General features: G+C 38.1%; 2 protein-coding genes across 7 annotated transcripts in view; one reads left to right on the forward strand and one right to left on the reverse strand.

The window, feature by feature from the left end:
* Positions 1–27611, forward strand: LOC138743877 (inhibitory synaptic factor 2A). Its single transcript, XM_069899465.1, has 3 exons — positions 1–1181; positions 16024–16095; positions 27422–27611. Exons 1-3 carry the CDS (start codon positions 1–3, stop codon positions 27609–27611), a joined length of 1443 nt encoding a protein of 480 aa, XP_069755566.1.
* The window catches only part of dock1 (dedicator of cytokinesis 1), a 354235-nt gene that overhangs the window by 188719 nt on the left and 137522 nt on the right, over positions 1–27994 (reverse strand). The window lies entirely within an intron of this gene.

A 27994-nucleotide genomic window follows, 5' to 3' on the forward strand; every position in this document is an offset into this window, starting at 1 on the left:
ATGGTGAGTAAGGAACCAAGTAAAGGCCAGCTCACAAGTAAGGAGAATGAAACTGAGCTGGCAGCATCACCAGCACTGGAGATGGAATATGTTCTGGATCCAAATAGGCAGATTAGAAAAAGGAATAAAGCCTTACAGGTGAGATTTAAAGATATCCGCGAGGCTCAGAATGAACAGGAGAAGAGACTTGCTGCAACACAGCAAATGGACAAAAAAACAATGAAAGCTATTTCTTACAAGGCAGCTTATCGCAAATACATGACAGTGCCTGCACGAAGGTCAATTCCAAATGTGACCAGAAGCACGGGTGTTCAGACGTCACCTGACCTCAAAAAGCGCTATCAGACATTCCCTCAGGAAAGGAAGAAAGTAAATGTCATTAAAATTGCTCCCACATTAGAAACATTCAGGCAACAAAACAATGGTTTGGCAGTTGAAATTAAAGAGAATAACCTCAGTAAAGACTTAGGGGCATGTACTATAAACAGTGCAAAGAGAAGCAGTCCGAAGAATCCAGATATCAGTGCACATACTAATCACTTCTGCAAACTGAATGAACAAGGTAGCAGTGCGAGAATGGAAACTTCCATCAACAAAGACCAAGGTGCACACGGTTACACTGAAGATCCATCTCAAATACTAAATCTGACAGATTCTAACACAATTGAACAAAATTACCAACAGAGCAATATAACAACATATGATAAGATGTCTTCAATAAATCAGAACTTTAAAGAAACTGAGCTGCAACTGACAGATTTCAACTCTTTCCATTTAACAGAAGTCAACAGTGAACTTACACAGTCTGATCCCTCAACTGCCTTTACACAGGACCCCTCACAAAATGTATCTACATGGGAAGTGCACGAAAGAACTTTACACCCAGCCAGTCAGCAACTTCAATCAATAAATAGTCAATTATGTTCAGTACAGACTCCACAAAGAGAAGGTCTCTCTGAATCCACTATGTCAAATATTGCACCGAGAGGTGAAGAGCCGCCAAATCAAACAGCGGTATCTGTAATGGAGTCAGGACAACAAATTGTACCTCTTAATGAAGTTGTGGATCTGAAAGCTCAGCTGCAAATAATGGAAAACCTAATCACTTCCAGTCAGGAAACCATTAAAGTGTTGCTTGGGGTCATTCAAGAATTAGAAAAAGGCGAGGCCCTCAGAGAAGGGTAAGACTACATGAAACTATTTTTATATTAATTTAGAAATAAGTATCCAAATAAAAGAAAGCATGCATTTATCTATTACAAAGTCATCTAGAAAACAAAGAACCAATGTCAAAAAATACTAATGAATGCATAATGTATAATGTAGATTGCACTCGTAAGCAAAATGTGAGATTCATGATGCCTCCTAAAGAGCCAAAATCTTGTTCATGAAAATGAACAGGACTAATAAATAATATAAATAGCAATTATCCTCCACAGAGCCTGAACTAGAGAGTGCAAAGCACAGCCAGCGTACTAAAGTTGTATTGCCAATTGCACTGCATTATATTTTATTACGAAGATCACGGATAAGATCATTTTGTATATAGCTTACATGCATGTGAAACTCTAATCACGTACACCTGATTATTAAATGGGAAAGTATCTGTAACATCATAACATTAAGGTGATGGGGAAATTGCACTTAAATATTCCAAAACATTAGCCTGCATTGCCATCAGCTCAAATTCTAAGTGGTATAAATCGATTACTTGAGGAATTATTGAATTTCCAAATTGAAAAGTCAGCTCAGGGCATATCACAGGTACAATAAACATGTTAGGTGGATTCAACCACTTTATTTTCTCAAATTATCTGTGTTAAGACTATTGGTGAAAATAATGATCAGAAATTCTATTTTACATACAGTATAACTTTGATTATCCAAAACTTTTAAATTTTGAATAAATGAGGATATCAGAAACAAATCAGAAATCCTTGTTTATTCCGACCCAAACTGACCTCACAGGTTGAAGAAAATTCACTCGACATGAAATTAGAACGACGATTGTCCTCATTTCAGGTCACTCCCTCCCCTCTCTCTACTTCTTCTTTACCTTCTTCTGTTGACTTTTCTCTCCAACTCTCCCTCTCAAACTACATACCACTGACTCCCATCCGCAAGCGGTCAGATAAACCCTTGTCCCAGCATAATCAAGCACCCTCCCAGGCAGGAGCGGGACGTCAGACTCAGTGTGGCGTTCCCTCCCTCCCTCCTTGGCACACAGTAATTCCCAATACCGACTCCAAACCTATGTACGATAAGCCCATAGGGGAGGGTTTGGAGTCAGGAGTTCCAGTGACCGGGGAGACAGGAGTGTTTCATCGGCCCAGGAAACCTCCCCGAGGATCAACAGCAGCGGTATGGATGTGTCAGGGATCGGAAGTGGGTTCGGAGGTCTCAGTGATGGTTAGCGGCGGCGTTGCAGCCATCATTTTTTTTGGTAAGAATTAAACATTATTTTAATGCTTAAAAACCCTTCCCTTGTTGTTTCAACTTTGATACAAGTGATTTGCTGTTGCTACTGGGCTGTTTTTTTTTAAAAAGTGACCAGTTATCTGAAAAAAAATGTTTATCCGACATAGGGTCGGTCCCGACCATTTCATATCAACCGAGAGTTGTACTGTATTTTATTATAAAATTGCATAATTATTGATTCCATTTTTAATCAACTGCAAGGTAAACACTGAATTTTGTTCTAATTTCCAACAAATGAAATGCAAATCTATGAATAATAAATTTTGTATTTTCTAGTTCTGATATTTCATTGTCACATTTCAGACTTAGTGCCGTTCTTTCCACAAGCTGCCTCAACATACAACTCACAGAAAGTCACCTCTGTCGTACCACACCTACTGAATAAAAATTCAGCTCCTTTTAACTTTAAAAAGCAAGCCATCACAAACAAGAGCTGTAAACTAAATTTAAGAAAAATATCTAAAATTTAGAAGGAATAAGTAAAGCTATCTCTACTAAATTTAGAAATAAGATTGGAAACATTCAACAAGTCAAGCAGCATCTGTGTTGAAAGGAAGAGAGTTTATACTTTTGGTTGAAGACACTTCATCAGAGCTGAAAGCAAATTATAGCATTAGATCCTATTGATGACATCAAGCTTTATTTATCTGCAGTTTATTAACATCCAGTCTGAGATTTAATCAGTTGAGTGCAGCACAGCACAAGTGCCATGTCCTAATTTGGTCAAGTAGGAGGGCCATAAAAGGCCCTGCCACATCGCTGCTGAGAAAATGTCAAAAGACATGCTTCCACTTTTGTCATCTGTCAAAATTGACAAGTTTTTGGAATACTTTTGAACTTGCTAGAATTTGAATACATACACAAATTTTAAAAAAATGAACAGGAAGATAGCTAAAATAAAAGATGAAAACTAATTAATCCACAAATTCAGTTGTGTAATATTTACAGATACCATCAAATTTGTATTGCATATTGGCAATTTTTAAGATTAATCTGATATTATTAACACAGTAAAACACGAAAATCTGTAGACACTGTGGTTGAAGTAAAAATACCATGGTGGAGAAACTCAGCAGGCCAAACAGTGTCCTTTATATTGACCTGCTGAGTTTCTCCCGCATGGTGTTTTTATTATTAACAGAGACTTGATGCAGGGTCTCGACCTGAAGCTTCACCTGTTCCTTACCCCACCCCAATAGATGCTGCTCAACCCACTGGGTTCCTCCAGCAGTTTATCTTTTGCTCCAGATTCCAGAATCTGCAGTCTCCTGTGTCTCCATTTCATTATTAACTTTTCTAAGTGGTCTTTATTTGAAATGGTAAACTGTTCTGATAGCAGGTAGTTTGCTGAGATGATAACGAGGAAAGTTGAGAGGTGCCATTAGTGTCTATTTCACAGTTTTGGCAAAACAAACAAAGTCAGAAAATAAAAAAAATAATCTCTGTAATGTATCAGAACTGGCAATTTCTGCTTTTAGTCATCCCGTCTGTAATATTGACTCACTTTTTCTCCATGACTACTGCCTGGCATGATGGACAAATCTCATGACTCTGCTATTGGCAACACGTAACACAGACAAAGAACCACAATCACCCTCCAATGACCCCTTTAATCCATTTAACTGAGTCCGACCTTATCACATATATTCCCTTCATCCTATCCATCCCTCACTGCTCCTTTCCTACAACTTAGAATTATGTTTTTTTTTCTCTTCCCCAGTTCTGACGAAGGGTCACTGATTTGAAACACTAACTGGTTCTCTTTCTACACATTTTGCTTGTACAGCTGCAAGCTCCTGGCACTTTTTCTTTCTGCTGTGAATGGAAAGGCTAACTGATGGCTGCTTGGGTAGGCCTGCAGATACTTGTCTCAGGCAGGTTGCAGATGATACAGGGTGAGGAAGTATTATTAGACTCTGGGTGCATTTGAAGGATAAGAAAGGAAGAGATTAGAGATATTAGAGGAAAACTAGAGCCTACAGGTGGGGAGTACATCCAAGCTAGATCCATCTTTTCCTCCTTTTAAATAACCTTCGCCAGGGGAACAAGAACATGAAAATTGGAGATTAAACAAGCATTGGGACCAATTCAAGCTTGATAAAGAGCATCTCATCTTTAGACTGGACATATTGCAGTCTATTAGGCTGATTTATAAATCTAAAAATTTCAGGTGGTCATGCTCTATTTGAACAGAAACTGGTTTGTTGTGTTGCAGATCACCCATTTGTAATATTGGCTCAGTATTTTCACTCCCCACTATCATGGTCTCAATGGCTCAGCATACCTTATATTGATGCATCTCTCCATTTTTATAATCTCTGATTTGCATTTTCTCCAAGCACCCTCATTTCAAAGCTTTTAAGTCTCTTTATTCATGTTATTTCCCCACCTATCATAGTCATTTGAACATAGGACAGAACAGCATTAGAAAAGGCCTTTCAACCCATGACATCTGACCCAAAGATTATATCCAAATTAAACTAAAACTTTTGTTTGCATGATATATATCCCTACATATTCACCCATCTTTAAAGGAATTTCTAAAACTCTACTTTAGATCTGCTTTCCACCACCACTGCTGGCAACCTGTCACTACATAAAAATATTTGCCTGACACATCTTTAAATTTGCAACCTCTGATCTCTCTGCGTATTTGTGCTTCTGAGGGCCCTGCAAATAACTGTATATATTTGACCTCATAATCATCAACCATACAAACAGTATATCCTCAATGGCCAATCATGACCTCATTCTATCAGAGATATTCTCTTTAACACAACTATCCCTCCCCAGCCTCTACAACTTAAAACAAACTTGTTTTCTCTCTTTCCCAGTTCTGACAATGTTTTTTCATCATGAAACATAGTTTAGTTCTTTTTTTCAAATTTGCTGCCTGATTGTTGCCAAATTTGTCTATTTCCAGTATTTCTGATTTTTGTTGCCGATTTTCAGTGTCAGTTTTTTTTTATATACTGAATTAAGCAATCTGGGTCCTGGCAACAGATTGACCAATTCTATTTCTTATCAAACTCCACTCCAACCACCTGCGTAACAGACAGGTAATTTTTTTTCCCATTTGAAACAAAAACACAAATGCATGGAAAAGGTGACGAGCAGCATTTGTGGAAAGACAAAATGAAAATGAATCAATCAGAATTTAACTGTTATGAACATGTAACAAAATTTGTTGTTTTGCGGCAACATTACAGTGAAAAATTGCTAAAAGTTACATTTTTAAAATTAAATTAGTGCAAAAGAAAAAGTGAGGTAGTGCCCGTGATTTATAGTCCATTCAGAAATCTGATGGCAGAGGAGGGGAAGAAGCTGTTTCTGTACCATTGGATATTCCGGTTTAGGCTCCTGTAACTGATTTATGTTAATCTTTAATTTAATATTAAACTATATTTCTCATACATAAAAATCTTAGTAAAGTATAGTTAAAATACTGTATCGGTATTCTTAGCAAGTTAGCTGTGGGTTGGTACAGGGTCACATACAGGTCACAGCACATTTATAGAGAACCATTGTTTTCTGAGAAAAATGTTCATTCTCAGGGATTTAAAGTAGGTCTTAATTATTCAAGAACTGCTGAGGAAGACATCGGTTTTTAATTAAAGCCACTCAAGTCTCTTGATAAAAGATGAGGTCAGAGGTTGTTATGGATATGGAATGGTTTTGAAAAAGGAACAAATTTGGGTAGAAATACAACTGATATTCATGTGATTGCCAAGAAATGGAACTCACCTCAGTGATGATGTAACTGTCACATGATTTGGAGAAATATATTACCATATTCAGACATTTTGAGTTCAGTTTTTAGAAGAGTTCAGTTTGGAGTTGACAGAAGTCAAAACCCTGTGACACAGGGGTTGAAACCTTGTGAAAGATGGGGTTGAGTTACAGTAATCAGAATTGGTGCTGTTGTGTGTTATTCCTGGGAAACAGGGAACACAAAATCAGTGGCTTTTGAAATAAGGAAGACCATTTCGCTGTCTCTTTAGAAAAGTGAACAGATTTCTACTGGGTTTATTTTTTTGTGTGGTCACTTCTTTAACCCAAGTCTGGTTTCTGACTTCGTCATGGAAGAAGATTACCATATTTGTTTAACCCTTGTCTGGGTTTGTGAATTCATCATGGAATAGCCACTTCGTTTAACCCTTGTTTGGGTTTGTGAATTCATCTTAGAAGAAAATAACCACATTGTGAATAAAAAGGCCTGAAGCTATAATGTTTCAAAGCAATTCATAATTATCTGTCAACTGAAAATTTAACACCTTCAAGCAAGAGCAAAATGATGCTAAACTTTTAAAGATGGACTTTTCAGAGTGGGACTTTAACTATGCACACACATATATTTACATCTGTGCATAGTGGGGTTAAGTTTAGAGATAAGTAGGAAATATTAAGTCTTTAGTAGTTAATTAAAAACTATTATTTTGAATTTACCATTGTCTGGTAGATTTTCTATCACTGTTCCTATTAGTGCTAAAAGACCCTTCAGTCCCAAACAAAATTTAAAAGGGTTGTTAGTTCATAACACTCCTATACCTCCTTCCTGGTGGTAGCAGTGAGAAAAGGGCATGGCCTAGGTAGTGATGATAAAGGGTGATTTCTTGAGACACCCACCACTTCTTGTAGATGTCCTTAATGGAGTAAGACTGATGGCCATCACGGTGCTGGCCAAGTTCACAACTTTCTGTATCTTTTCCTGTCCTGTGCATTGGCACCTCAATACCTGACAGTGATGCAACCAGTCAGAATGCTCTCCACGGTACACCTGCAGAAATGTTCAAGTCTCGATGGCGACATAATAAATCTCCTCAAACTTCTCACAGAGTAAAGCTGCTGCTGAGCCTTCTTGGTGATTGCATTGATATGGAGGCCCCAAGATGGATCTTCAGAGATGTTGACACCAAAGAATTTGAAGTTTTTAACCCTTTCCACTGCTGATCCTTTGATGAGAACTAGTTTGTATTCTCCGGATTTCCCCCTCTTGAAACCCAAAATTGATTCCTTAGTTTTGCTAACATTGAGTACAAGGTTTTGTTTTGACACCATTCAACTAGCTGATCCATCTCACTCCTTATACTTTCTTATTGCCATCTGTGATTCTGCCGATGACCCTCGTATCATTGACAAATTTGTAAATCGCATTTGCCACTCAGTCATAGCTATAAGGGCATGTGACATACATCACAGCAACCGGCCTATACTTCCCAATTACTCCACAACCCCCAGTACATTTTGAAAGAAACAAGAGCCCCCTGAGAAAACCCAGGGAGAACATACAAACTCCTTTCAGACAGCGCAGGATACAAACCCCAGTCCCAATCACTGGCACTGTAACAGAGTTGCACTAACTGCGACCTAACTTTGCTATCCCAGTCAAGGATCCAGTTGCAGAGGCCCAGGTTTTGAAGCTTGCTGTCCAATATTGAGGGGATGATGGTGTTAAAGGCCGAGCCGTAGTCAACGAAGAGTACCAAATGTATAGGGTGCTGTTGTCTAGGTGATTCAGGGCTGAGTGGAGAGCCAGTGAGATTGCACCTGCTGTGCAACGATTGTGGCAGTAGGAAAATTGTAGTGCGTCCAGATTTTACTTAGATATGTGTTAATTCTGACCATGACCGACCTCTCAAAACATTTTATCACAGTAGACATGAGGGCTACTGGGCGACTCATTGAGGCAGCTCACTCGGCTCTTCTTATTGATGCCCTTGAAGCAGGTGGGAACCTCCAAATGCAGCAATAAGGATTGAAAAATATCCGTGAACTCCATCTAGTTCGTTGGCACAGATTTTCACTAGGCCATCAGGGCCTGACACCTTGCAAGGGTTCACCTTCTTGAAGGATGTTCTGATGTTGGCTTCAGAGACAGGTATGCTTAAGCGGGATTTGTGATATTTTGTTGTTTAATATCTCAACTGGCTTAGGGTAATCAATTTTGAAAATTAAAATTTACATAGCAGTTCTTGCTTGCATTATTTTAATTTCATTCTGTGAGTATTATGGCCCACCTCTGGTTGTCTTTTAAAGTGGTGAACATGTTTCTTTTATTAACCAGTTAGTATGCCAAGGGTGTAGCTACAATGCTGTAGCAACTTGTGGCTTATCATTGTACTTTTGAGTTTAGAGCCCCATTGCCCACATGGCTGGTCTAGAAGTGTGAGCGGCTTCTTTCTCTGAAGGGCATTAATTAGTTATAATGGCATTTCGGAAATGTTATTGATGCCTTTATTGACATCAGCATTTATACAATTCAAATTCTGAAACTTCCATGAAGAGAGCCGAACCATCACGCCCCAAATGATGAGACAATACTTCAATTAAAACTCAAGGTAAATTTAAGACTTAAATATTTATATTTGCTCTATTCAACAGCAAAGTGACGTGCACAACTCTGCTTTTCACATCTTAAATTACCCATCATCCTTACCAATGCTCCTTGTTCAGAAACATTTCAATTTTAAAATTCTCACTTGTTTTCAAACCTCTCACTGTAATTGATTACAAATAATCAATTAACCAATAATAACAAGTGATTAATTGCCCAGTGATCATACTCAATTTTAACAGGTGTACTTTGGTCATTGTAACCTAAGCTGCCAAGGCCCAAAGAAGCTGGAGTTCTTTTTTCCAGCTTCTCGGCTTCTCTTTAAAAGATGCTCCTTAATAACTATGATTTAGATCATACTTTTGGTCGTCAAGGCTTTAAAAAAAAATATATTTTTGAGACATGAACATTACTGGCAAGTCCAGCAATTACTTCCTTTTAGAGGTGGTGGTGGGTTACCTTCTTGAAAAGCTGCAGTTCTTCTTATTAAAGTGTTTCCAAAATGCTATTGGATTATAAACTTCAGGATTTACATTTGAAGTGTGGATTGTGTCTAACATCGATAGGTACCTGCACTTGTATAGTTCTCATGCAGCGGGTGCCTTTGTCCTTCTTGATATTAGATGATCCAGCAAGGAAATTTGCAAATGGTAGACACTACAGGCATGGTGGGAGGAAATGAATGCTCAGGCTGGGGAACAGGCATTGAGGAACTCAGCAGGTCGGGCAGCATCCATGGGTAGAAATGGTCAAATCAACATTTCATGTTGGGACCCATTATCAAAATTAAAGTAAAAAGGGGAGATATTTTGTACTTTAAGGGGAAGTGAAGCTGGGGAGGGCCAAAAGGTGATAGGATATTGGATGCAAGGTAGAAGGGATGGAGAGAGAGAGAGAAACCTGGGTGGGGTGAAGGCAGTTAGAGAGAAAAAAATCAGAACAGAAGAGTAGAGATGGAAACAATAGAGCCATCTAGAGGTGGGGAGGTTACCTAAAATTAGGGAGAAAAAATCAATGTTTATGCTGTTAGGATAAAGGCTGTGTAGGGGGAATATGATGTGTTATTCTTCAAATTAATGGTTCCACTAATTCTATCTCTTCTTTATATACACCTGCCCTTTTCTTTCTAACATCCCCATCCGGTCTCCCTATTTTTTCCATCTTCCACCCAATAGCTTATCACATTTTGGCCCTCCACACCTTCTTTCTTCAATAAAGGGTCCTAACCTGAAATGCTGTCTGACCATTTCTGCCCTTGGATGCTGTCTGACCTGCTGAAGTGCACCAGCTCAAGATTCCAGCATCTTTTATTATTGTGTCTCTCTGACATGGAGTCCAACTGCTTTGCTCCAGATGTCAACAATGTATGGATGGTCTTGTTGAATTTCTGATGCTGCTGGTACTCAGCAATACTCATGTCATTGAATGTCAGAGGTACGAGCGCAGTTTTGAGTCCAACATCTCTATGATTAGAGTTTCATATAATTGTCACAGTATACTGATGTATCAGGACTGGCTCGCAATGTTGACAATTCTTCTCCCACTGATGCTGATCAACATGCCGAGTTCCTATAGCAAATGGTGTTACATTGGGAGATGTTTGCGCAATGAAGAAAGAACTAGTGTCACAAGAATTATTAATAAGGACAGATACATTGAAGGCAAGTTAATACAGGAGAACGAGATCACAGAGGTTTATCCCTCGAGTTTTGTTTTGCCCACACCTGTCGGAGACGCTTCCTGAATCGCCCATCTGGTAGCGGTGTTCCAAATCAATGAAGGTGATGGATATTGAAGTCCATCTTGTCCCAGTTTAACTTGTGACAAATTTTTGGTAACATCCATGAAAACACCTTGTGATGTCCTGCTACGTTAAAAGCAGGGTTCATGATTTTGTTTCAGGACTGCATGTTGCAAAAATAAAAGTTTAGCATTAAAAAGGCAGCTGCATTATATGTTGCCAATTCACGATAAGTGCAACTTGATCTTTTTTAATACCAATCATGTCCTCTTTTTGGACAGGGGAGGAAAGGGAGAAAACATTGAAATAAGATCCACAAACATATACAGACTCAAAGAATGAAACTGTAGAACATCTAAATAAGGTATGCAACCTTTCAATAATGCCACAGTACAACTAAAAAAAATCAGATCATCTGTTTAAAGTGCAATTTCAGACAGCTCTTTTCAGCAACAGGTAAAATAACGAGCGTTGCTGCCTCCATGATATGTAAATAATCCTGAAGAATTGGTGCACTATTTTGATGATCACGTCTGCGAAAACTCTCAATAATTGAATGTAAAATCTCATCATCATTATTTAACAAGATAAAACACGTCATACACATATCATTTTTGCTATTTTTCAGTAAAAAAACAACTCAAACCATTATCAAAACTCATCCACTTTTCAAACTGGTGTACACACTCTGCACAACTGGAAGCACCGAGAATGTGTTATATTGAGAGCCGTTTCTAATGCTAGAACATTAGAGAGAAATACAAAAAAGTTTATTTCAAAATACACAATACAGCAACCTAATTTTGTTCGCAATCCTCAATATTTCTAAGATTAAAGTTTCATTGCTGTCCAAGAGGAACTACAAATTGCAAATGTGATCTTGTTTATGATATTACTTTTTATTTGGGGAATTTGTTTTTAGCCTCCAACCACAGAAGATTGTGTTATGAAGAAGAGAAAAAAGTGAATATTAGAGCTCTGACACATACCAATACTTTGTGCCCAAGTTTCTCACTTGTAAGTAGCATTGAGTTTTTTTTTCTTTTCACAGATTCTTACAGCATGGAAACGGGCCCACAGGCCCATGCTAGACAATTTTCCCTCTTACTTTTGTCCCATGTCTGCATTCTGTCCGTACACATCCAAACCCCTCCAATCCATGTAGTTATTGTTTCTTAAAGGAAGAACATACATTCCTCTAGCACTTCGTCTAGTAGCTTGTTCCATATACCCACCACCTTTTGAATGAAGAACTATCTCTTCACATCCCAAGTCCGACTCCTTTACTTTATAATCATGAAGTTCAAGTTTATCATCATCTGACTGTACATTATACAACCTGACAAAAAAGCTTCCCTGCAGACCACTGAGCACACACAAAAATACTGTGTACTCAGTACACAGCAATTATTTAAACATTCAAAACAACATATTGCTTACTAGATGGCCGAATCCAGAGTGGAATCCTGGAGCCACATTTCTATAATTACTAGAGTGCAACAGCTCTTCATTTCCCTCTTGTTCATAAACCTCTGTATCCTTTCCAACTAATATCCTTTTTACAGCTGGGTGACCAAAATTGCACACTATTCCATGAATGTGACATCACCTACATCTTGTAAAACTACAACTTGACATCCTTGTATCCGATGCCCCAAAAAATAAAGGCATCACAAACCCTCTCTTCACTTCTCTATCTGCTATATTCCTGCTCCCTTGGGTCCCTATCAAAAAAGTCATATTTTGAGGTTAATCAAATCAGACAGTGCTACAAGTAGTCAGGATGTCGAGGAACATCTGTTAAGTGAGAAACAGATTCCACACCAGGTCAAAATCCTTTTTAAATTAGATATTGTAAATGTTAAAGGCAAAACTAGTTTACAAGATGCATCGAATGCCCTCCATCCTACTAGTCCCAATTCCCCCACCCCACCCCCTCTCCACTGATCTTCTGGAAACCTCAAAGAACTGCGAGAATAGTTGTTGCCTGCACACATAGTGGAAAAATGTAACCTTCACATGGAATTATTAGAATTCCTGGACCAAGGCTGCTCAAACTGGCATTAAAGCATCCAAGAAGACACTGAATTTTGAGGTTCTCCATCGGGCGCCAAGAGCTAATTGCAGAAAGCCATGAAATAATCCAATCAACACACCTACCTTACTCAACAAACACAATCTGCCTCACTGGTGGAACAGTGCACAGAATTTACCTGGGAATTACACAACCGCAGAACACACTCAACCATGCTGGAAACAAATTATCCTTGACCCCAAATGATTGCTCTGTGAAGATAATATGAAACTGCAGGTGAATGAGCTCTCAACATGAAATCAGAAAATATTCCAGGATGTGGACTTAGCTACAATGTTGGAATAGCAACACATTTCCAAATTAGGTTGAAGGTGATTGTGTAGATAATGATGTTGCCTCAAACATTAATTAGAAGCATCAGATTTGAAAAGCATTGCGAATTTGGTGGAGGTGTGCAGCTCTTTTGGTGCACTGATGGGTGATGAAGTAAATACATAGGGTGGTATTCAAGCTGGTTCCTTAAAATATAGGTGTCATTTTGTTTGAGTCTTCTTGAGACCACCATTCATCAGGAAAGTGGTGAGTATTACATAATGCCTCAACATTATCCATTTGAGCTACTCCTGACTCAGAAAGGACCTGGACACACTTCAATTTTGCCTACCGTCACAACAGGTTAATGGCAGATGCCACCACAGGTGCTTCCACTCTGCATTAGATCACTTGGACCCCAAGAACACCTATATCAGGCTGTTGTTCATTGACTGCAACTCAGTGTTCAACATCATCAAACTAGTAAAATCTGTTCTCAAACTAAAGGATCTGGGAATCTGGTTGATGGTGCCAGAACAATAATCTTGCTGTCAATGTTAATGAGACCAAGGAGCTTACTGTGGATTTTAGGAAGGGAATTTTGAGGAACCATGGACCTATCTGCATTGATGGGACAGAAAGAGAGAGGGTTAGTACTAAGTTCCTGCGAATCCACACATTGGAGAACCTCTCCAGAAGCTAGTAACACTACTAGGCAACTATGAAGAAGAAATTAGAAGAGATTGGCAATCCATGAATACTCTATGATGCATTGTGGAATGTATACCGACTGGTTGCATCGTGGCCTGGTTTGGTCATTCAAGTGCCCAAGAATGCAGAAGATTGCAGAAAGTAACAAACATAACCAGGTCCATCGCAGGAACTGACCTCCCATACATTAAAGACATTATGTGATGTACAACCTCAAAAAGGGAGCCAGCGTAATTACAGACACATACTACCCCGATCACAACTTCCTCTCGCAGAAGTGTAAAGTCCAGCACCTTGCTGTTCAAGATCAATTTTTTTCTCCCAATGGCTTTCAGGCTTTTGAACCTCCCCTTATTAACCCAAACATAAACTACTCCAGCTAAAAGAACTGCCTGCATGATTGAAATGTACTTTTTTCTTGCACTTCTGCAACTGAAAATAATTATTATCTTTTTTATATTATCTTTCTCTGTACAGTAATTTAATGCATAGTACTTTTTTTTAAACAAAAATATTTGGTGCATATGTACATTTTACTAACTTGCATGACAATAAATTCATCATCCTTAATTGTCCTAACTTCCAACTATAGAACACTACATAAAATATACAGGCCCCTCCAGCCCTTCTAATCTGTGCCAAACCATATTTTTTTGCCTAGTTTCACTGACCTGCATCCAGTTCATAGCCCTCCATACCCCTACCATCCATGTACCTGTCCAAATTCTTCTTAAATATTAAAACTGAACCCGCATTCATCTCAGCTGGCAGCTCGTTCCACACTCCCACTATTCTCTGTGTGAAGGAATTCCCTCTCATGTTCCCCCTGAACCTTTCGTCTTTCACTCTTAACCCATGTCCTCTGGTTTGTATCTCATCTACCCTCAGTGAAAAAAATCTATCTACATTTATTCTGTCTATTCCCCACAATTTTAAATATCTCTTTTAAATGATCTTCTCTCATTCTTCTATGCTCCAGGGAATAAAGGTCTAACCCAGAACCACAGAACACTACAGCACAAAAAACAGTCCATTCGACCCTTCTAGTCTGCGCTGAAACATCATTCTTCGAGTCCCTATGACCTGCACCCATTTCATAACCCTCCAGACTGCTCCCATCCATGTATCTATCCAATTTATTCTTAAAACTTAAGAGTGAACCCGCATTTACTACATCAGATAGCAACTCATTCCAAACTCCTATCAATGGAGTGAAGTTCCCCCTTATGTTCCCCCTAAACCTGTCACCTTTCACCCTAAAGCCATGTCCTCTCGTACCTTATAGTTTGCCGAACATCTATGGGAACTCAGGAAGTAAACAAGTTGTTTCTGGGTAAAAGCAAAAACACAACGCTGGAGAAACTCAGCCGGTCAAACAGTGTCCTTTAGATAAGAAAGGTAAAGATTCATAAGCGACATTTTGGGCTTGAGCCTTTCATCTTTCTGGGTATCAATTTCTAGCTTGCTGTAATGGCCTTGGTACATAATGGAGCAAAAAAATAAACTACTAGAGAATTTCAACAGGTCAAATTTTAATCTGTGGAGGGAAAGGTTAGACAAAGTTTCAGGTCCTTAACTGGCATCATAATTTCTGACTGCAAATAGAAAGGCAATTGTATGATTGTTTAGCATTTTTATAGTATGTAACATCAACGGTTTTTATGAATTATTCCCGAGTTTTAGACTCACCAGGGCACTTCTACATCTGGCATGCTCTTCTACATTCCTTGTTGAACCATGGTTGGTTATCAGGCATGACAATAATGGTATAGTGAGGTTTCAATGGTTTACAAGGGCAGAGATTGTGGTGGAAGAGAGTTCTGCTGTGACCAATGGTCCTCAGAGATTCCTAGTTTTGAGCTGCTAAGTTCATTGTGAATCTCTTTCAGGATGCTGAAAGTCCCACAAGTATAATGTAGAGACACTTCACTGCGCTGAAAAGACCTCCTTAAAGATAAGGGGTCAATGATTTAGAACTGAAATGAGAAGAAGTTTCTAAGATTTGGAATACAGAATTAGCCATGATTCTAATGAAGGGGAGAATAGGTTTAAGGATCCAAGTAACAACTCTCTTTATTACATTTTTATTATTAAATTTTCATTTAAAACATTAAATAACTGAATTATATTGCTCCAGCAGCCATAGTAGGTTAGAGCCCATGTCCAATTACTTAGTCCAAGATTCTGAATTATTAATTCAGTAATCTAAACAGTAAATAACATGATTAAAGCTGGAGTTTTTTGTAAAAATTGACATTTTCTGATACATTTAGACAAGTAGAAAATGTAAACATAAAGTATCCATTTTTAATGATTATCAAAGAAATATTTTTTCCAAATTATTTTGTAATATTTCTCTAGCTACCAATTAAGTACTATTTCACATTATAATGTGCAAATTTATCTTTGCAGTCTCTCCTACAGAACAGGACAGGACACTGCAAATTGTGACACCTGTCGAAACAGTGCGTGCATCATTTATAGGTAAGCTTTTGAACAAGGCAAAAAAAATGTTGAACATAAACTTTAAACATTACTTATCTAAAAGATTATTTCCCTTCATTCTTTGAATGTTTGAGTATTTGAACTCCATATTGTGTTACATTAGAAGATCACAAGATATAGGAGCAGAAGTAGGCCCATTAAGTCTACTCCGCCATTCTAATCATGAACAAATCCATCCTTCCACTCAGCCCCACTGCCCAGCTTTTTATCTCTGCCTTCAATACACCCATCAACCTTGTTTCCACAGTCATCTGTGGCAACAAGTTCCACAGACTCATGACCCTCTGACTAAGAGGACCTGATTTAAAATGATGCCCTTTTATCCTGGTTATGCCCTCTTGTCCCACAATCCCCTACCATTGAAACATCCTTGCCACATATACTGTGTCCAGGCCTTTCACATTCGAAATGCCTCTGTGAAAACCATCGTTACATAGGCCAATCTCTTTATTAAATGCAGATTACAAAATTGTTGCAAAGATTTTAGCAAATAGACAAGCTAAATACTTATCAAAATTAACTCATGTGGATCAGACAGGTTTTGTAAAAAAAACTCAGCAGTTAATGTCCTAAGATTGATTGGCTTCACCCATTTGGCTCAGAAAAGGAGAAATTTAAGCCTGGTGGTAGCCTTGGATGCGGAAAAGGCATTTGATATACTTGAATGGGACATTTTCTGCTTAAAGTCTTGGTTAAATTTAGCCTGGGCAGGGTCTTTATAAATTGGGTTAAGGAATTGTAGTAAAAACCTCAGAGCAAACGTTGTGACAAATGGACAAGTTTCTGCACCTTTTCAATTGACTAGGTCAAGTCGACAACACTGCCCTCTCTTGCCAGCTTTATTTATTTTAGCGATAGACCCTTAGCTGAATTAATACGGTCAGACCCTGATGTTAAGGGTATTAAAATTAACCGAGAGGAGTATAAAATAATTTGTAGATGATGCCTTGATATATTTAACTGATCCTTTGGTCAATTACATTTAAAATTAGAGGAATATGGAGAAATAATCAGGTTATAAAATTAATTGGGATGAAAGTGAAATAATGCCTTTAGTGAGTTGAAATGATAGAGTTTAAAACAATTATTCAATTTAATGGCCAGATATAGTAATTAAGTTCTTAGGTATTTGAGTGGACAAAGATTTAAATAATTAGCACAAGTTAAATTATTTGCCATTATTTTAGAAAATTATAGATGATTTGAATAGATGGAATCCATTACCAATAACTTTAATTGGTAAACTGTATTAAGATGCATATTTTTCCTAGAATACAACTTTTTCAATCAATTACAATTACAATTTCAATTCCTCAAAATTTTTTAAGGATTTATGTACGAATAGAAGGAAATTGTTATGGTAAGGTAAAATGGAGATGGTTTCTTTGGGAAAAATTAAGTAGGAAGATTGATTTGGAAGGCTTGCAACTCCCTAATTTAAAAAAAAATATTACACATCTCCCCAATTGAGATTTATTAATGTATTGTTTGACTTAGAGAAAAAAACCAGCTTGGGTGGATGTTGAACTCAATAAAATAGAATTGAATTCACAAGATTTTATTTATGAATGGAATTCTAAATTGTTGACTGGGGTTAGAGATACCCCTATTTTGAAACATTTGATTGAGATCTGGAGTAAGAAATAGGTTCAAGAGGTTTATTATCAAGGAAGATGCCTTTAGACATAAACAAGAGGTTGGTACATTTTTGCATCCTACTTGGCAGTGTCTTAAAGTAAAATTTTCAGCCCTGATGTGAACAATTTATTAGAACAAATAATAGGGATCAAATTCCCATAGGATCCAATGCTATTTCTGTTAGGCAATATTAAAGGCTTTACACCTAAATTAAAATGAAATATGCATCAAATAAAGTTTGTAAAAATGGCCTTACCAGTATCTAGAAAACATATTACTTTAACTTGGAAATCAGATACAGACTTAGGAATGGAGAGATGGAATGCTGGAATGAAACTTTAGGAGAGGGGGGGGTGGGGGGGGTAGTGATTTTATTTATATATCTCACACACATACATTTATATTTAATAAATGCGAGATATATAATGGATTAGGCCATTTTAAAGATTTTTAATGTAAATTTTAAGCACGTTAAAACATAAATAAAATATTCAAAAAATGCTTCTATGACGTCCCCCCCTCAACCTTCTGTTCTCCAATGAGCACAGTGCAAGAGCTGACAAAAATTACTTATATGCTACTCCTTTCATTCCTGGTATCATTCTAGCAAATATTCTCTGAACCCTCTCCAATGCCAACACGGTTTTTCTCAAATAAGGCACCCAAAACTGTATACAGCGCTCCAAGTAAGATCTCATCAGTGCTTTAGAGTCTCAGCAGTACATCCCTGCTCTTAAATCCTATTCCTCTAGAAATGAATGCCGTCATTGCATTTGCCTTCTTCATCAGTGGCTCACCCTGGAGGTTAACCTTTAGGGTATCCTGCACAAGGCTCCCAAGTCCCTTTGCACATTAGAATTTTGAATTTTCTGTTCCATCTAAATAATAGTCTGCCCGTCTATTTCTTCTACCAAAGTGCATGATCGTACACTTTCCAACATGTTATTTTGTAGAGTTTCAATTAAAAGTGCAATGATACCTTCTTTGAGGCCCAATTTTAGCATTGAGATTACTTGCTTTTATTCCATTTCGGTGGATTCTGAAATGGCTGAATAATCTATTGTGGAGCCCATACACTCTGCCCCAGGTGGGGCTGGAGACATGATGTGACAGGCAGCTGCGTAATTTGCATGCCACTGATGTGCACTCCCGATGAACAGATTTGAAGTTATCAATCCTATTGTCAAAGCTATTTGACAAACCAAGGATTTGCAAGTAATTGGGATGTCATATTTCTTTAAAGAGGACTTGAGAATATTCTTGAACTTTTTCCTCTGTCCACCTGATAGTCCATGATAATAAAGATCTCAGAATAGATTGCTTGGGAAACTGATGTCAGACATGCAAAGAGAGATCAAGTTCATAGTTATGTGTACCAAGGTACAGTAAGATAGTGTACCAAGCTACAATGGGATCAATGACATGCTGCAGATGTAGAGGCATTGGTAGCATCAGCATGTTGTTGAGCGATGGAAATGACATGCTGAGGAGGTAGATGCACGAGCCATATCAGCATGTTTGGACCAGGAGAGGTATTTGGAGATGCATACAGCTTTGTAGCTTGCCATTGGGAGCTGGGGACGTTAATCTGGAGAGGGTACTAACATTGTTTACCCTGCTCAAAGATTTCCAGGATATTGCAAAGAATATGGGTGACACTGCTTTAAGGCATGTGACACTAAGATATTTTATTTTGTGAATCCTTTCCTACAAAGAACTACCACTATCAAATATATAATGAAGTTTAGATTTCAACATAAAAACACACCATCTAGACAATATCAGATTGGTGTTTCTGAGAAATAATTGTGCATCACATGGCTGCCATGTTTCTGATATTACAACTGAATCTATTTCATCATTCACTAGATCTTGCAAAGTTGATTCAAATAGAATTTATTCCTTAAATTCCACTGAACAAAAGTCCAAACACACTGCTAAGAGACTTGGGTAACAAACTGGACAGAATAGGCAAGGATGGAAGATTGTCTTCCATGAAGAATGTAATTTAACCATCCATTAGTTTAATGATTAATCCCAAGACTAACTTTTTAAGTCAGATTTATTGGAAGAACTGAATTCACATTCCTCTGTTACTCTGGTAGAATGTGAACTCAAATTTCTAGGCCAGAAGTTCTGTATCCAGTCTAGTGACATAACTAAAGTGCACATGCATCTCCAAATGCTACATCAACTAAAAATAGATCATTATTATTTTTGAAATGATAAGGAATGACAAATAAAGATTTGCTGTGAACTTCAAGTTGACTCATTCCTTTTGAAATGTGTTCATTGGTAACAGCATCAGTTAATGAACAGCTTTTGCATCAACCACATGGAAATCTCCATTCATATAGCTAGGCCTTCCTCCTGATTAAAACAATTATAACTTCTGCATTTGAGCCATTCTGCTATTGGGCAGAAAAACCTATTCACACAGAAACAAAGCAATGAACCTCCCACCAAACATTTTCAAGATGTTTTGTAATGCAAAAAATAACATCCAATGACCTTAATTTCATCCTTTGTTGCAGACAACTTCAGAGGCGTATCAGCCAACAAATTATGGCATTATGAAACCATCAGAATGAAAGAAATTGAACCCAGAGACATGTCATCCAACAATTCTTTCTTCCTATTTAAATAATTACGTGCCATAGGTCAAAACAATTGCCCATTTCTAACCATCTTGGTCTATGTGATATTTGCAGTGATCGATTTTATGCATTGTTTATGAAGAATGAGAGGACATGTTGTTTGCTGCCAAGCAATACATGACAAAGTAAATATCACCAAATACAGAATGTACAAACACTCCAAATACATATTCTATTTCAGGTAGATTTAAAAGAACCCAAAGTCACTTGGACCCCCCCCCCCCCCACCAACAAAAGCAAAGAATTTCCCTTGCTTAATATACATCTTTCATCGAAATTCAATAAATTACTGTTGGTGGGAATTAACTGCACCTGTTGGCAGTGGCATTTCAAATATTAAACATTAGACTAAGTGGAAAAATTAAGGATCAAGCTCAATATACAACAGGCATGATGGCTTACTGCAGCTATGACATAATTATACTTCAAAAGTATTTCAGTGGCTATAAAGCACCTTGGACTGCATAAAATCTTAAAAAATGCATTATCTTTCTTTTTTCTTTCGACACATTAAATTTCAATCTTCCTTCATGAAATGCAAGATCAACAAAGAGAGATATGGCTCAGGAATACAGTTTGCAGCAGAAATGGAAAGCTTTAGTCTTATCAATATTTGACAAGTAGAAACATCTACTTAAGGGCAGTCCAGAATGTTAGCTAAGCATTCAGTTGAGAAAAGTGGGGTAAGGTGGACCTGCATCTCATCTGCAGAAAGGTGGAACTGATTTCTTGGTTTTAGGATGATGTCAAAGTGAGAACAAGGTCAGATTCTTGAATGAAGCCAGAGTTAATATTGTGATGCCAGGTGAATTTTTCATGCTTTTTACATATTGCCATAAAGAAAACCTGGCAGTAAGCTGGCTTTGGTCATTTACATTGATCCAAACATAATGCCGGGTCACTGTGCCATCTTACACAGCAATTTGGCATTCCAAGAGCCAGAGGCGGGACATGTAATACAACAGCATCGGCATCTAGTGTCAGATATAACATTCCATATTTGACGACATGTTAGACCCAATTTTTCCCAAAAAAATGGCTCATAAATATTCCCCCAGTCCAATTAGACTGTCGGGGTGTGGGGTGGGTGGGAGAAGAGCAGTGGGGCATTGGGATCAAGGTGGGGCTGGTGACAGGTTGTTGGGAGACTCTCCTGGCAGCCAGCCATTGGTCCCTGCACTGGTACTTGTTGTATTGAGAAAGTGTCAGATTGGAGAGAGACGAGTCTGGACAAAAGGGTTTGCAATTAAACGTTACTTTTATTAACACACAACAATTAATAGAAGTGCGGGAAAATACATGCACAATAAAACATATGTGCACAATTTATAAAAGAGCGTGCAGGTATTGATACATAGCAGTGGATTTTAAATTTTCTTTCCTCTCACACACCACTTTAAGTTATCCCTTACTAATCATTGCTAACATTGAGGGCTGGTGGCGGGCTGTCGAGGGGGATCGGGGCGGTTGGCTTCAGACTGTTCAAACTGAGAACCAACTCACAGACCATCTTGATCACAGGAGATGAATGGGGACACCAGGGAACAGCTGGGAGCACGGCAGTAGTCGGGAGACTCTGCCAGCGGCCCACTGTCAGTCCCCTCACTGGTCCCACCAAACTACTCCTTCCCCCATCCCCCTCGGGGAGAGAGCAGGCAGCGGGGCACCAATATAATTATTTTTTTTTAATTTTTCCTTTTGTCCAAGTTTTAAATGCTTACCTGTAAATAACGTTTAAAAAAATACGCCAATACATATACATCCTTTCCCATCATGGTGCCAGAATGCAGGATCGCCCCTTTTACACTGCTGCTGGAAAAAAGTCAAGTATGCAATGACTCCCCCACCCCTCCAATTCCATATCCATGCCTCTTGCACAGAAGATCTAGCGTAATAAAGCTGCAAATATCCTGGAATAAGCTGGCTGAATAAAAGGGTCATTTGGTTCTGACTGAACCAATAAAGGGAAAAAGCCAGTACAATCTCATCAGTTTGATAAATGGCAAGAAGGGAGTGGAAGTGAGCAGTGTGAATTAACATATGAGCAGCAACGGTTAGTTTAAGAAAAATAGGGATTATATATTATTTTTTAATTTGTTCCAACTATATAGCTACATCTATAATTCCTAACATTGAAAGGTTAGAAACTTTCCAAAATACTTTATAAAACCCATGGTGACAGGAGCATAAATCTGATTGGAGGGATTGAAATATCAGTAGCACAGATCTGAGTAACGAAAAGAAAAAATTAGTCAGAGATGGAATGAATAGTTGCAAAAATAGAAGTGTAAAGGTCAAAGATATTAAAGTCAGCCCTGAAGTAGAGGGGGAACACCTCAAAAGGTAGATCGGAGAGGAAAAACTATGACTTACAGGGAGTTGAGAGGAGGCAAGATGCAACTCTGAGCCTGTGCAGGCAGGGATCAGAGGAAGTTATGCCATATGACCTGAGAAAAGTAGTGTCAGAAATAGGGGATCAAATGGACTCAATCTCAGTACTGTATTAAAAATGTCCATAAGCTCCAGAGGTACAAGTAGAGTATCTCCTCCTGTCACAGAGGTAGGTACCAAGAGGACAATTGGTGGGAGTAAAGAGTGGACAAGGGAGTGATCCTTGCGGAAGGCAAAGAGGGGAAGGCATCTAGTGGTGGAATCACATAGTAGGTGGCAGAAATGGCAGAGACGGATGCATTGGATGTGGAGGCTGCTGGGGTGGTAGGTGAGGACAAGAGGAATCCTGTCCTTGTTGCACGTGGGGTGTGGAGGGGGCCAGGGCAGATATGCAGGATATGGAGAATATGCAGGAAGAGCCACGTTGATGGTAGTTAAGGGAATTGATCTTGGATCACTGAAGCTGTGGAATGCATTTCCATTGTACTGACCAGGAGAAACAGTATTCCCAACAATATTTAACTTAATCAAGTCAATAGAGTTTAAAGATCTACCATTAAGTAACACATGGGAGCATAAACCTATAAAATTGTCATTTCTCATTTTATTGTAGCCTAGGTACATGCATTCATACATTGTGTTCTGGTCAAAATGGATTGAAATTCATATTACAGTGCATTCATCAGTTTTTCCATTTGTACAACGGGGATCATTTGATATCACGGCACAGAGAAATAAATTGATTTTTTAAAATCTCTACACATACACCAGGGATAAGGATTTAAAATGTATTTTCAAATAATTCATGAGTAACAAACTAATCCCCATGTTTCTTATTACCATTTTTGTCACTGACATTAATACTCTTGTCATAAACAAAATACTGTTAAGACTCCTGGCATCATTCTTATTTTGTATTATGTTCTAAGAAGGTATTTGTACATTCTATAATAATTAGAAGGTGAATTTTTAAAACTAAACCTTAAAATTATTTTTAATAAAATGCCAGAACAGGACATTGTACAAGAGGAAGAATGTCAAGCCCTCAAATGCTTTTGTTCAGTGAAAATTAGTATTGGTATTATTCCCCCCCACCCCACCTTCCTACAATCCCCTCTCCCACCTGCTTAGGGCATTTACAGTAACAAGGAAATGTGTGAGAAGTGTTCAAAATGATGAAAGATTTGATAAATATTGAAAAATTGTTTCAACTGGCAGGAGGATCAATGAAAGCATGAATTTAAAGAGTTAAAAATACCAGGGGTAAAAATAATATTAACTGATCCAAAATCCACTGCCAAAGAACGTTGTGAATAAATTCACCTGTTACATTCAAAACAAAAATGGATGTCTACTTGAAAAGGAAAGCTACATCACAAAAATTACGTCAGATAAGTTACAGCATTATGGATTGAATAGCCATTTACTGGGCAATTAGAAAAGTCACATTCTGTCATGTGAATTACGCATTATTGCAATATAGTAGGTTTCTGATTATCCAAAAGCCACTTTACCGAAATTACCAGTTATCCATGAAAATTTTCAGCGGTGACTTTATTTCACACTTCAAAAACTTTCCTCTGTTCTTTGTTGTTGTTTTTACTGCTGATATCGTACAAGTATCAAGCTGATGTTACCGGGCTGGGATCAGAGTGAGGGCCTCAGGCTCCTGAGAAGCTCTAGCACGAGAGCGGCCAGTGCTCAGGTGAGTCAGTGACTTCAGCATCAGGATGGCCTGCAAGTAGGCGGACTGGTTCAACGCTGGAGTTGGCAGTCAAAGCGCCGGCCAGGTTAAAGTTTGTGGCCGTCGCATTGGGAGTTCTGTTGGGTCAGTGCCAGGGCCAGAGTTGGCAGTCGAGGCATTGGGAGCTCTGGTGAGTCGGCGGAAGAGGCCGACGTTCAGGTTGGCAGCTATGGCATTGGTGGCCGGGGCCAGTGTTCAGGTCAGCAACTGTGGCGCTGGGAGTTCTGTCGGGTCAGTGGCCAGGGCTGGAGTTGGTGGCCATGTCGTCGGGAGCTCCAGTGAGTCAGTGGCCAGGGCCAGTGTTCAAGTCGGCAGCTGTGTTATCGGGAGATCCGGTGAGTCAGTGGCTCAGGCTTTCCGGGCAGGTTCTGTGACGGCGGTGGGGAGGTGTCAGAGATCCGAGTGGGGACCTCAGGCACCTGGGCAGGTTCTGCGATGGTGATGGGAGGTGACAGGGATCCGAGTGGGGACCTCGGGCGCTTGGGCAGGATCAGTGATGGCAAAGGGGAGATGTCGGGATTGGCGATGGCTGAAACAAATATTCTGCTGCTTAAACTGTAGATCAGATATCTGGAAAATGCAGTTAACTGATACATGTCCAGTCCCGAGTGTTTTGGATAACCAGAAACGTACTGTAGTAAATAGGTCATTTTCAATAACTTTTAAAAAAAACGATTTAGCGAACACAAGTAACTGAGGATTTCAAAAAGAACTCTGTAAATTTCAACGATTATCTAAAATGCTATTTTTGTCAAATAGTATTTGCATAGCCCAAGGTCCTTCTCAATTACTTCTGCTCTTACATTTCTTCCCAGTACAACAGTTTCCCTATTTTGATTTTTATCTCATTTTAAAATTCCCATGTGGCATTTACATTTTTATCCTGTAGCTTCCTCCAACTATCACTGATGGCCAGGCCTTCCACTGGCTCAAACTGAAACTGTGAATTATTTTTTTTATAAACACAAATCTCTTCGTCCCATTTTCTTTGACTAACCTTTTGGCACTTGTCTTAACATCTTCTTTTGAAACGTTACAAAGTTTGTTTAATAATGCCTATGGCTCCATTAACAATGGAATAAAAATAGGTTATTTTGTTATGCATAACTGTTGAGATTCAGAGTTGCATTTTACATGAGCCAAAATGAACATTCAGATGCCATTTTTAAAAGGAAATTCTGTACACTTATGCAAGATTTTCACTCCAATAGACATTTAGCTATAAACTAATGCTGAGTGCATTAACAAGGAATCAGTTAAGATTGAGAGGAGTCAAGAGCAGATTTCAAAGTGAAACGTATTTAACCAACATAATGTTAATATACATAAAATAACAATGGTTGATGTGGAACAGCAGTAGACATTGCGTGTATATTTTTTTCTGAAAGGCCAAGATTTGATGATATATCAAACAATTTGTAGTGATATGGATCTTTGGCCTATCCTGGAGAAGGGTGAAAGTAAATTGAGGAAGAGAATGGTATAATTGGGAGATAGACTATGCAAAGTCTAACAGTAACATTGGTCCAATTTTCCAGTTCACAATGAGGCAGAAAACAGCATCTGCAATTTTTTTTATTTGAACTGAGCAAGTAAACTTCAGGATAATAGAGTTCTCAAAGGCTGAAGACAATGTAAAGTTAGTTTAAACATCAATAAGATGGTGGGCAAAGCACATTCAGGGCAAATATGAAGTTATAAAATGGATAGGAAAAATAGGAAAGCAAAGTTTTACACGTTATGCAAGCTAATTAACAGTTAGTATTTTGCAGCAAGTACTATCTTAATACAGGTCTACATACTTTTGGGAAGATCAGTTTGATCAACATAGAAAACAAATTACAATAAGTCTTTACTCTGGAGTTCTGAACAATGAGAGGCAATAAAAAAAATTTAGAAGAGAAACGAGACAAAAAATGGTTTATCGATGTCTAACTCGTGTCGAAATCTGAAATTAGTGGAACAGTCTCAGTATAATGACACTGGCTGCTTCTGTGATGAGGATTTTTTCTCTCTCAGAGAACAATCTTTGGAATGATCTATTTCAGGAAGCTACATATATGCTGAATCCTTCAATTCATTTATGGATGAAATGTGTATATTTTTGCATTGTAGGGGATTAATGCAGAAAATTAAACCTGAAAGATCAAATCAGTCATGAACTATAGTAAAACTAGTCAATCATCCTATGACCTATTCTTGTCCTAGTTATTTTAGCCCATATTTAATTTCTCTATAACTCAGATGGATTAAGAAATTCATTGAAGCTTTAGAATTTAAAAAATGATTAAAATGACATGCATTTCCAACTTTTTAAAATCAGGATTAGTATTTAGTAAAAGTCAATGCACTATTGATGAATGATATCCTTGCCTATTCATATCAAGCTTACTTCAAGAGGCCAAAAACACATTAAATTAGAAAAGTCGTTAAAAAAAATTTGAAACATACAGTAAAGCTCATTTGCATTATTGGAAATAATTTAACTTTGTGGCTTGTCTTCAATATATGATTTTTTTTTAAAAACCTACAAGCCACCTCAGGTGTTCCTTTACTTACCATGAACATACTGTTCACATATCACCAGTCAGGGATGAGGGTGTCTTAACTAGCTCAAGCCTCTACCAAGACTACCGAGATTTTTGTTTGCTTTTGCTAGGAAATATTTTGAGACATTTCAGGATTGATCTAAATTTACTCTCTTGTTTTAAATATTACTTGTTTATTAGTAGTATTTGTCAGACTTCTGACTAATCTGTGAAAATGTTTCATTCATTACAGACACTTTTATTTCCATCTTATTGGCATGTACAATAATGGACAATGTTACCACCTATTAATTGATTAAAAGTACATGTGCTTTTTTATATCCTAGTGTTGAACTGGACTTCAAGCAACAAGAGGACAAGTTTCAGCCCATTATGAAAAAACTACATTCTACCGAAGAAACTCAGGTTTCAACCATGCCTTACACTCAAGAAATTTGTTCATCTGCCTATCAAAAGCAAAAACCTAGCAAGCCTGAATCAAAAAAGCATGGGAAATGGAAACTGTGGTTTCTTTAACTACACCCATTAACATTTCTAAATGCCAATTTCTTTAATTTTAAGTGTTCCTTTCTGCCTGGTTTCAGCACAGAGCTCAATATTTAAATACTTAGAAACACTTTCAACACATAAAGTATTGACAAACATGCCCCTACCTTAGAAATTATTAGGCTCATCCATAGCTCCATGTACCTATCCAAAAGTAACTTAAAAGTCTTGGTCATATCCGCCTCCACTACCATTGCTGGCAGCCAATTCCACGCACCCATTGCACCTCTGACCTCTCCTCTGTACCTACTTCCCAGCACCTTAAACCCATATCCTCTTGTGACAACCATTTCAGTCCTGGGAAAAAAGCCTCTGACTATCCTCACAATCATTCCCTCTCATCATTTGTACCT

Source organism: Narcine bancroftii, chromosome 10, assembly GCF_036971445.1.
Source record: "Narcine bancroftii isolate sNarBan1 chromosome 10, sNarBan1.hap1, whole genome shotgun sequence".
In the NCBI taxonomy this organism is placed as follows: Eukaryota; Metazoa; Chordata; class Chondrichthyes; order Torpediniformes; family Narcinidae; genus Narcine; species Narcine bancroftii.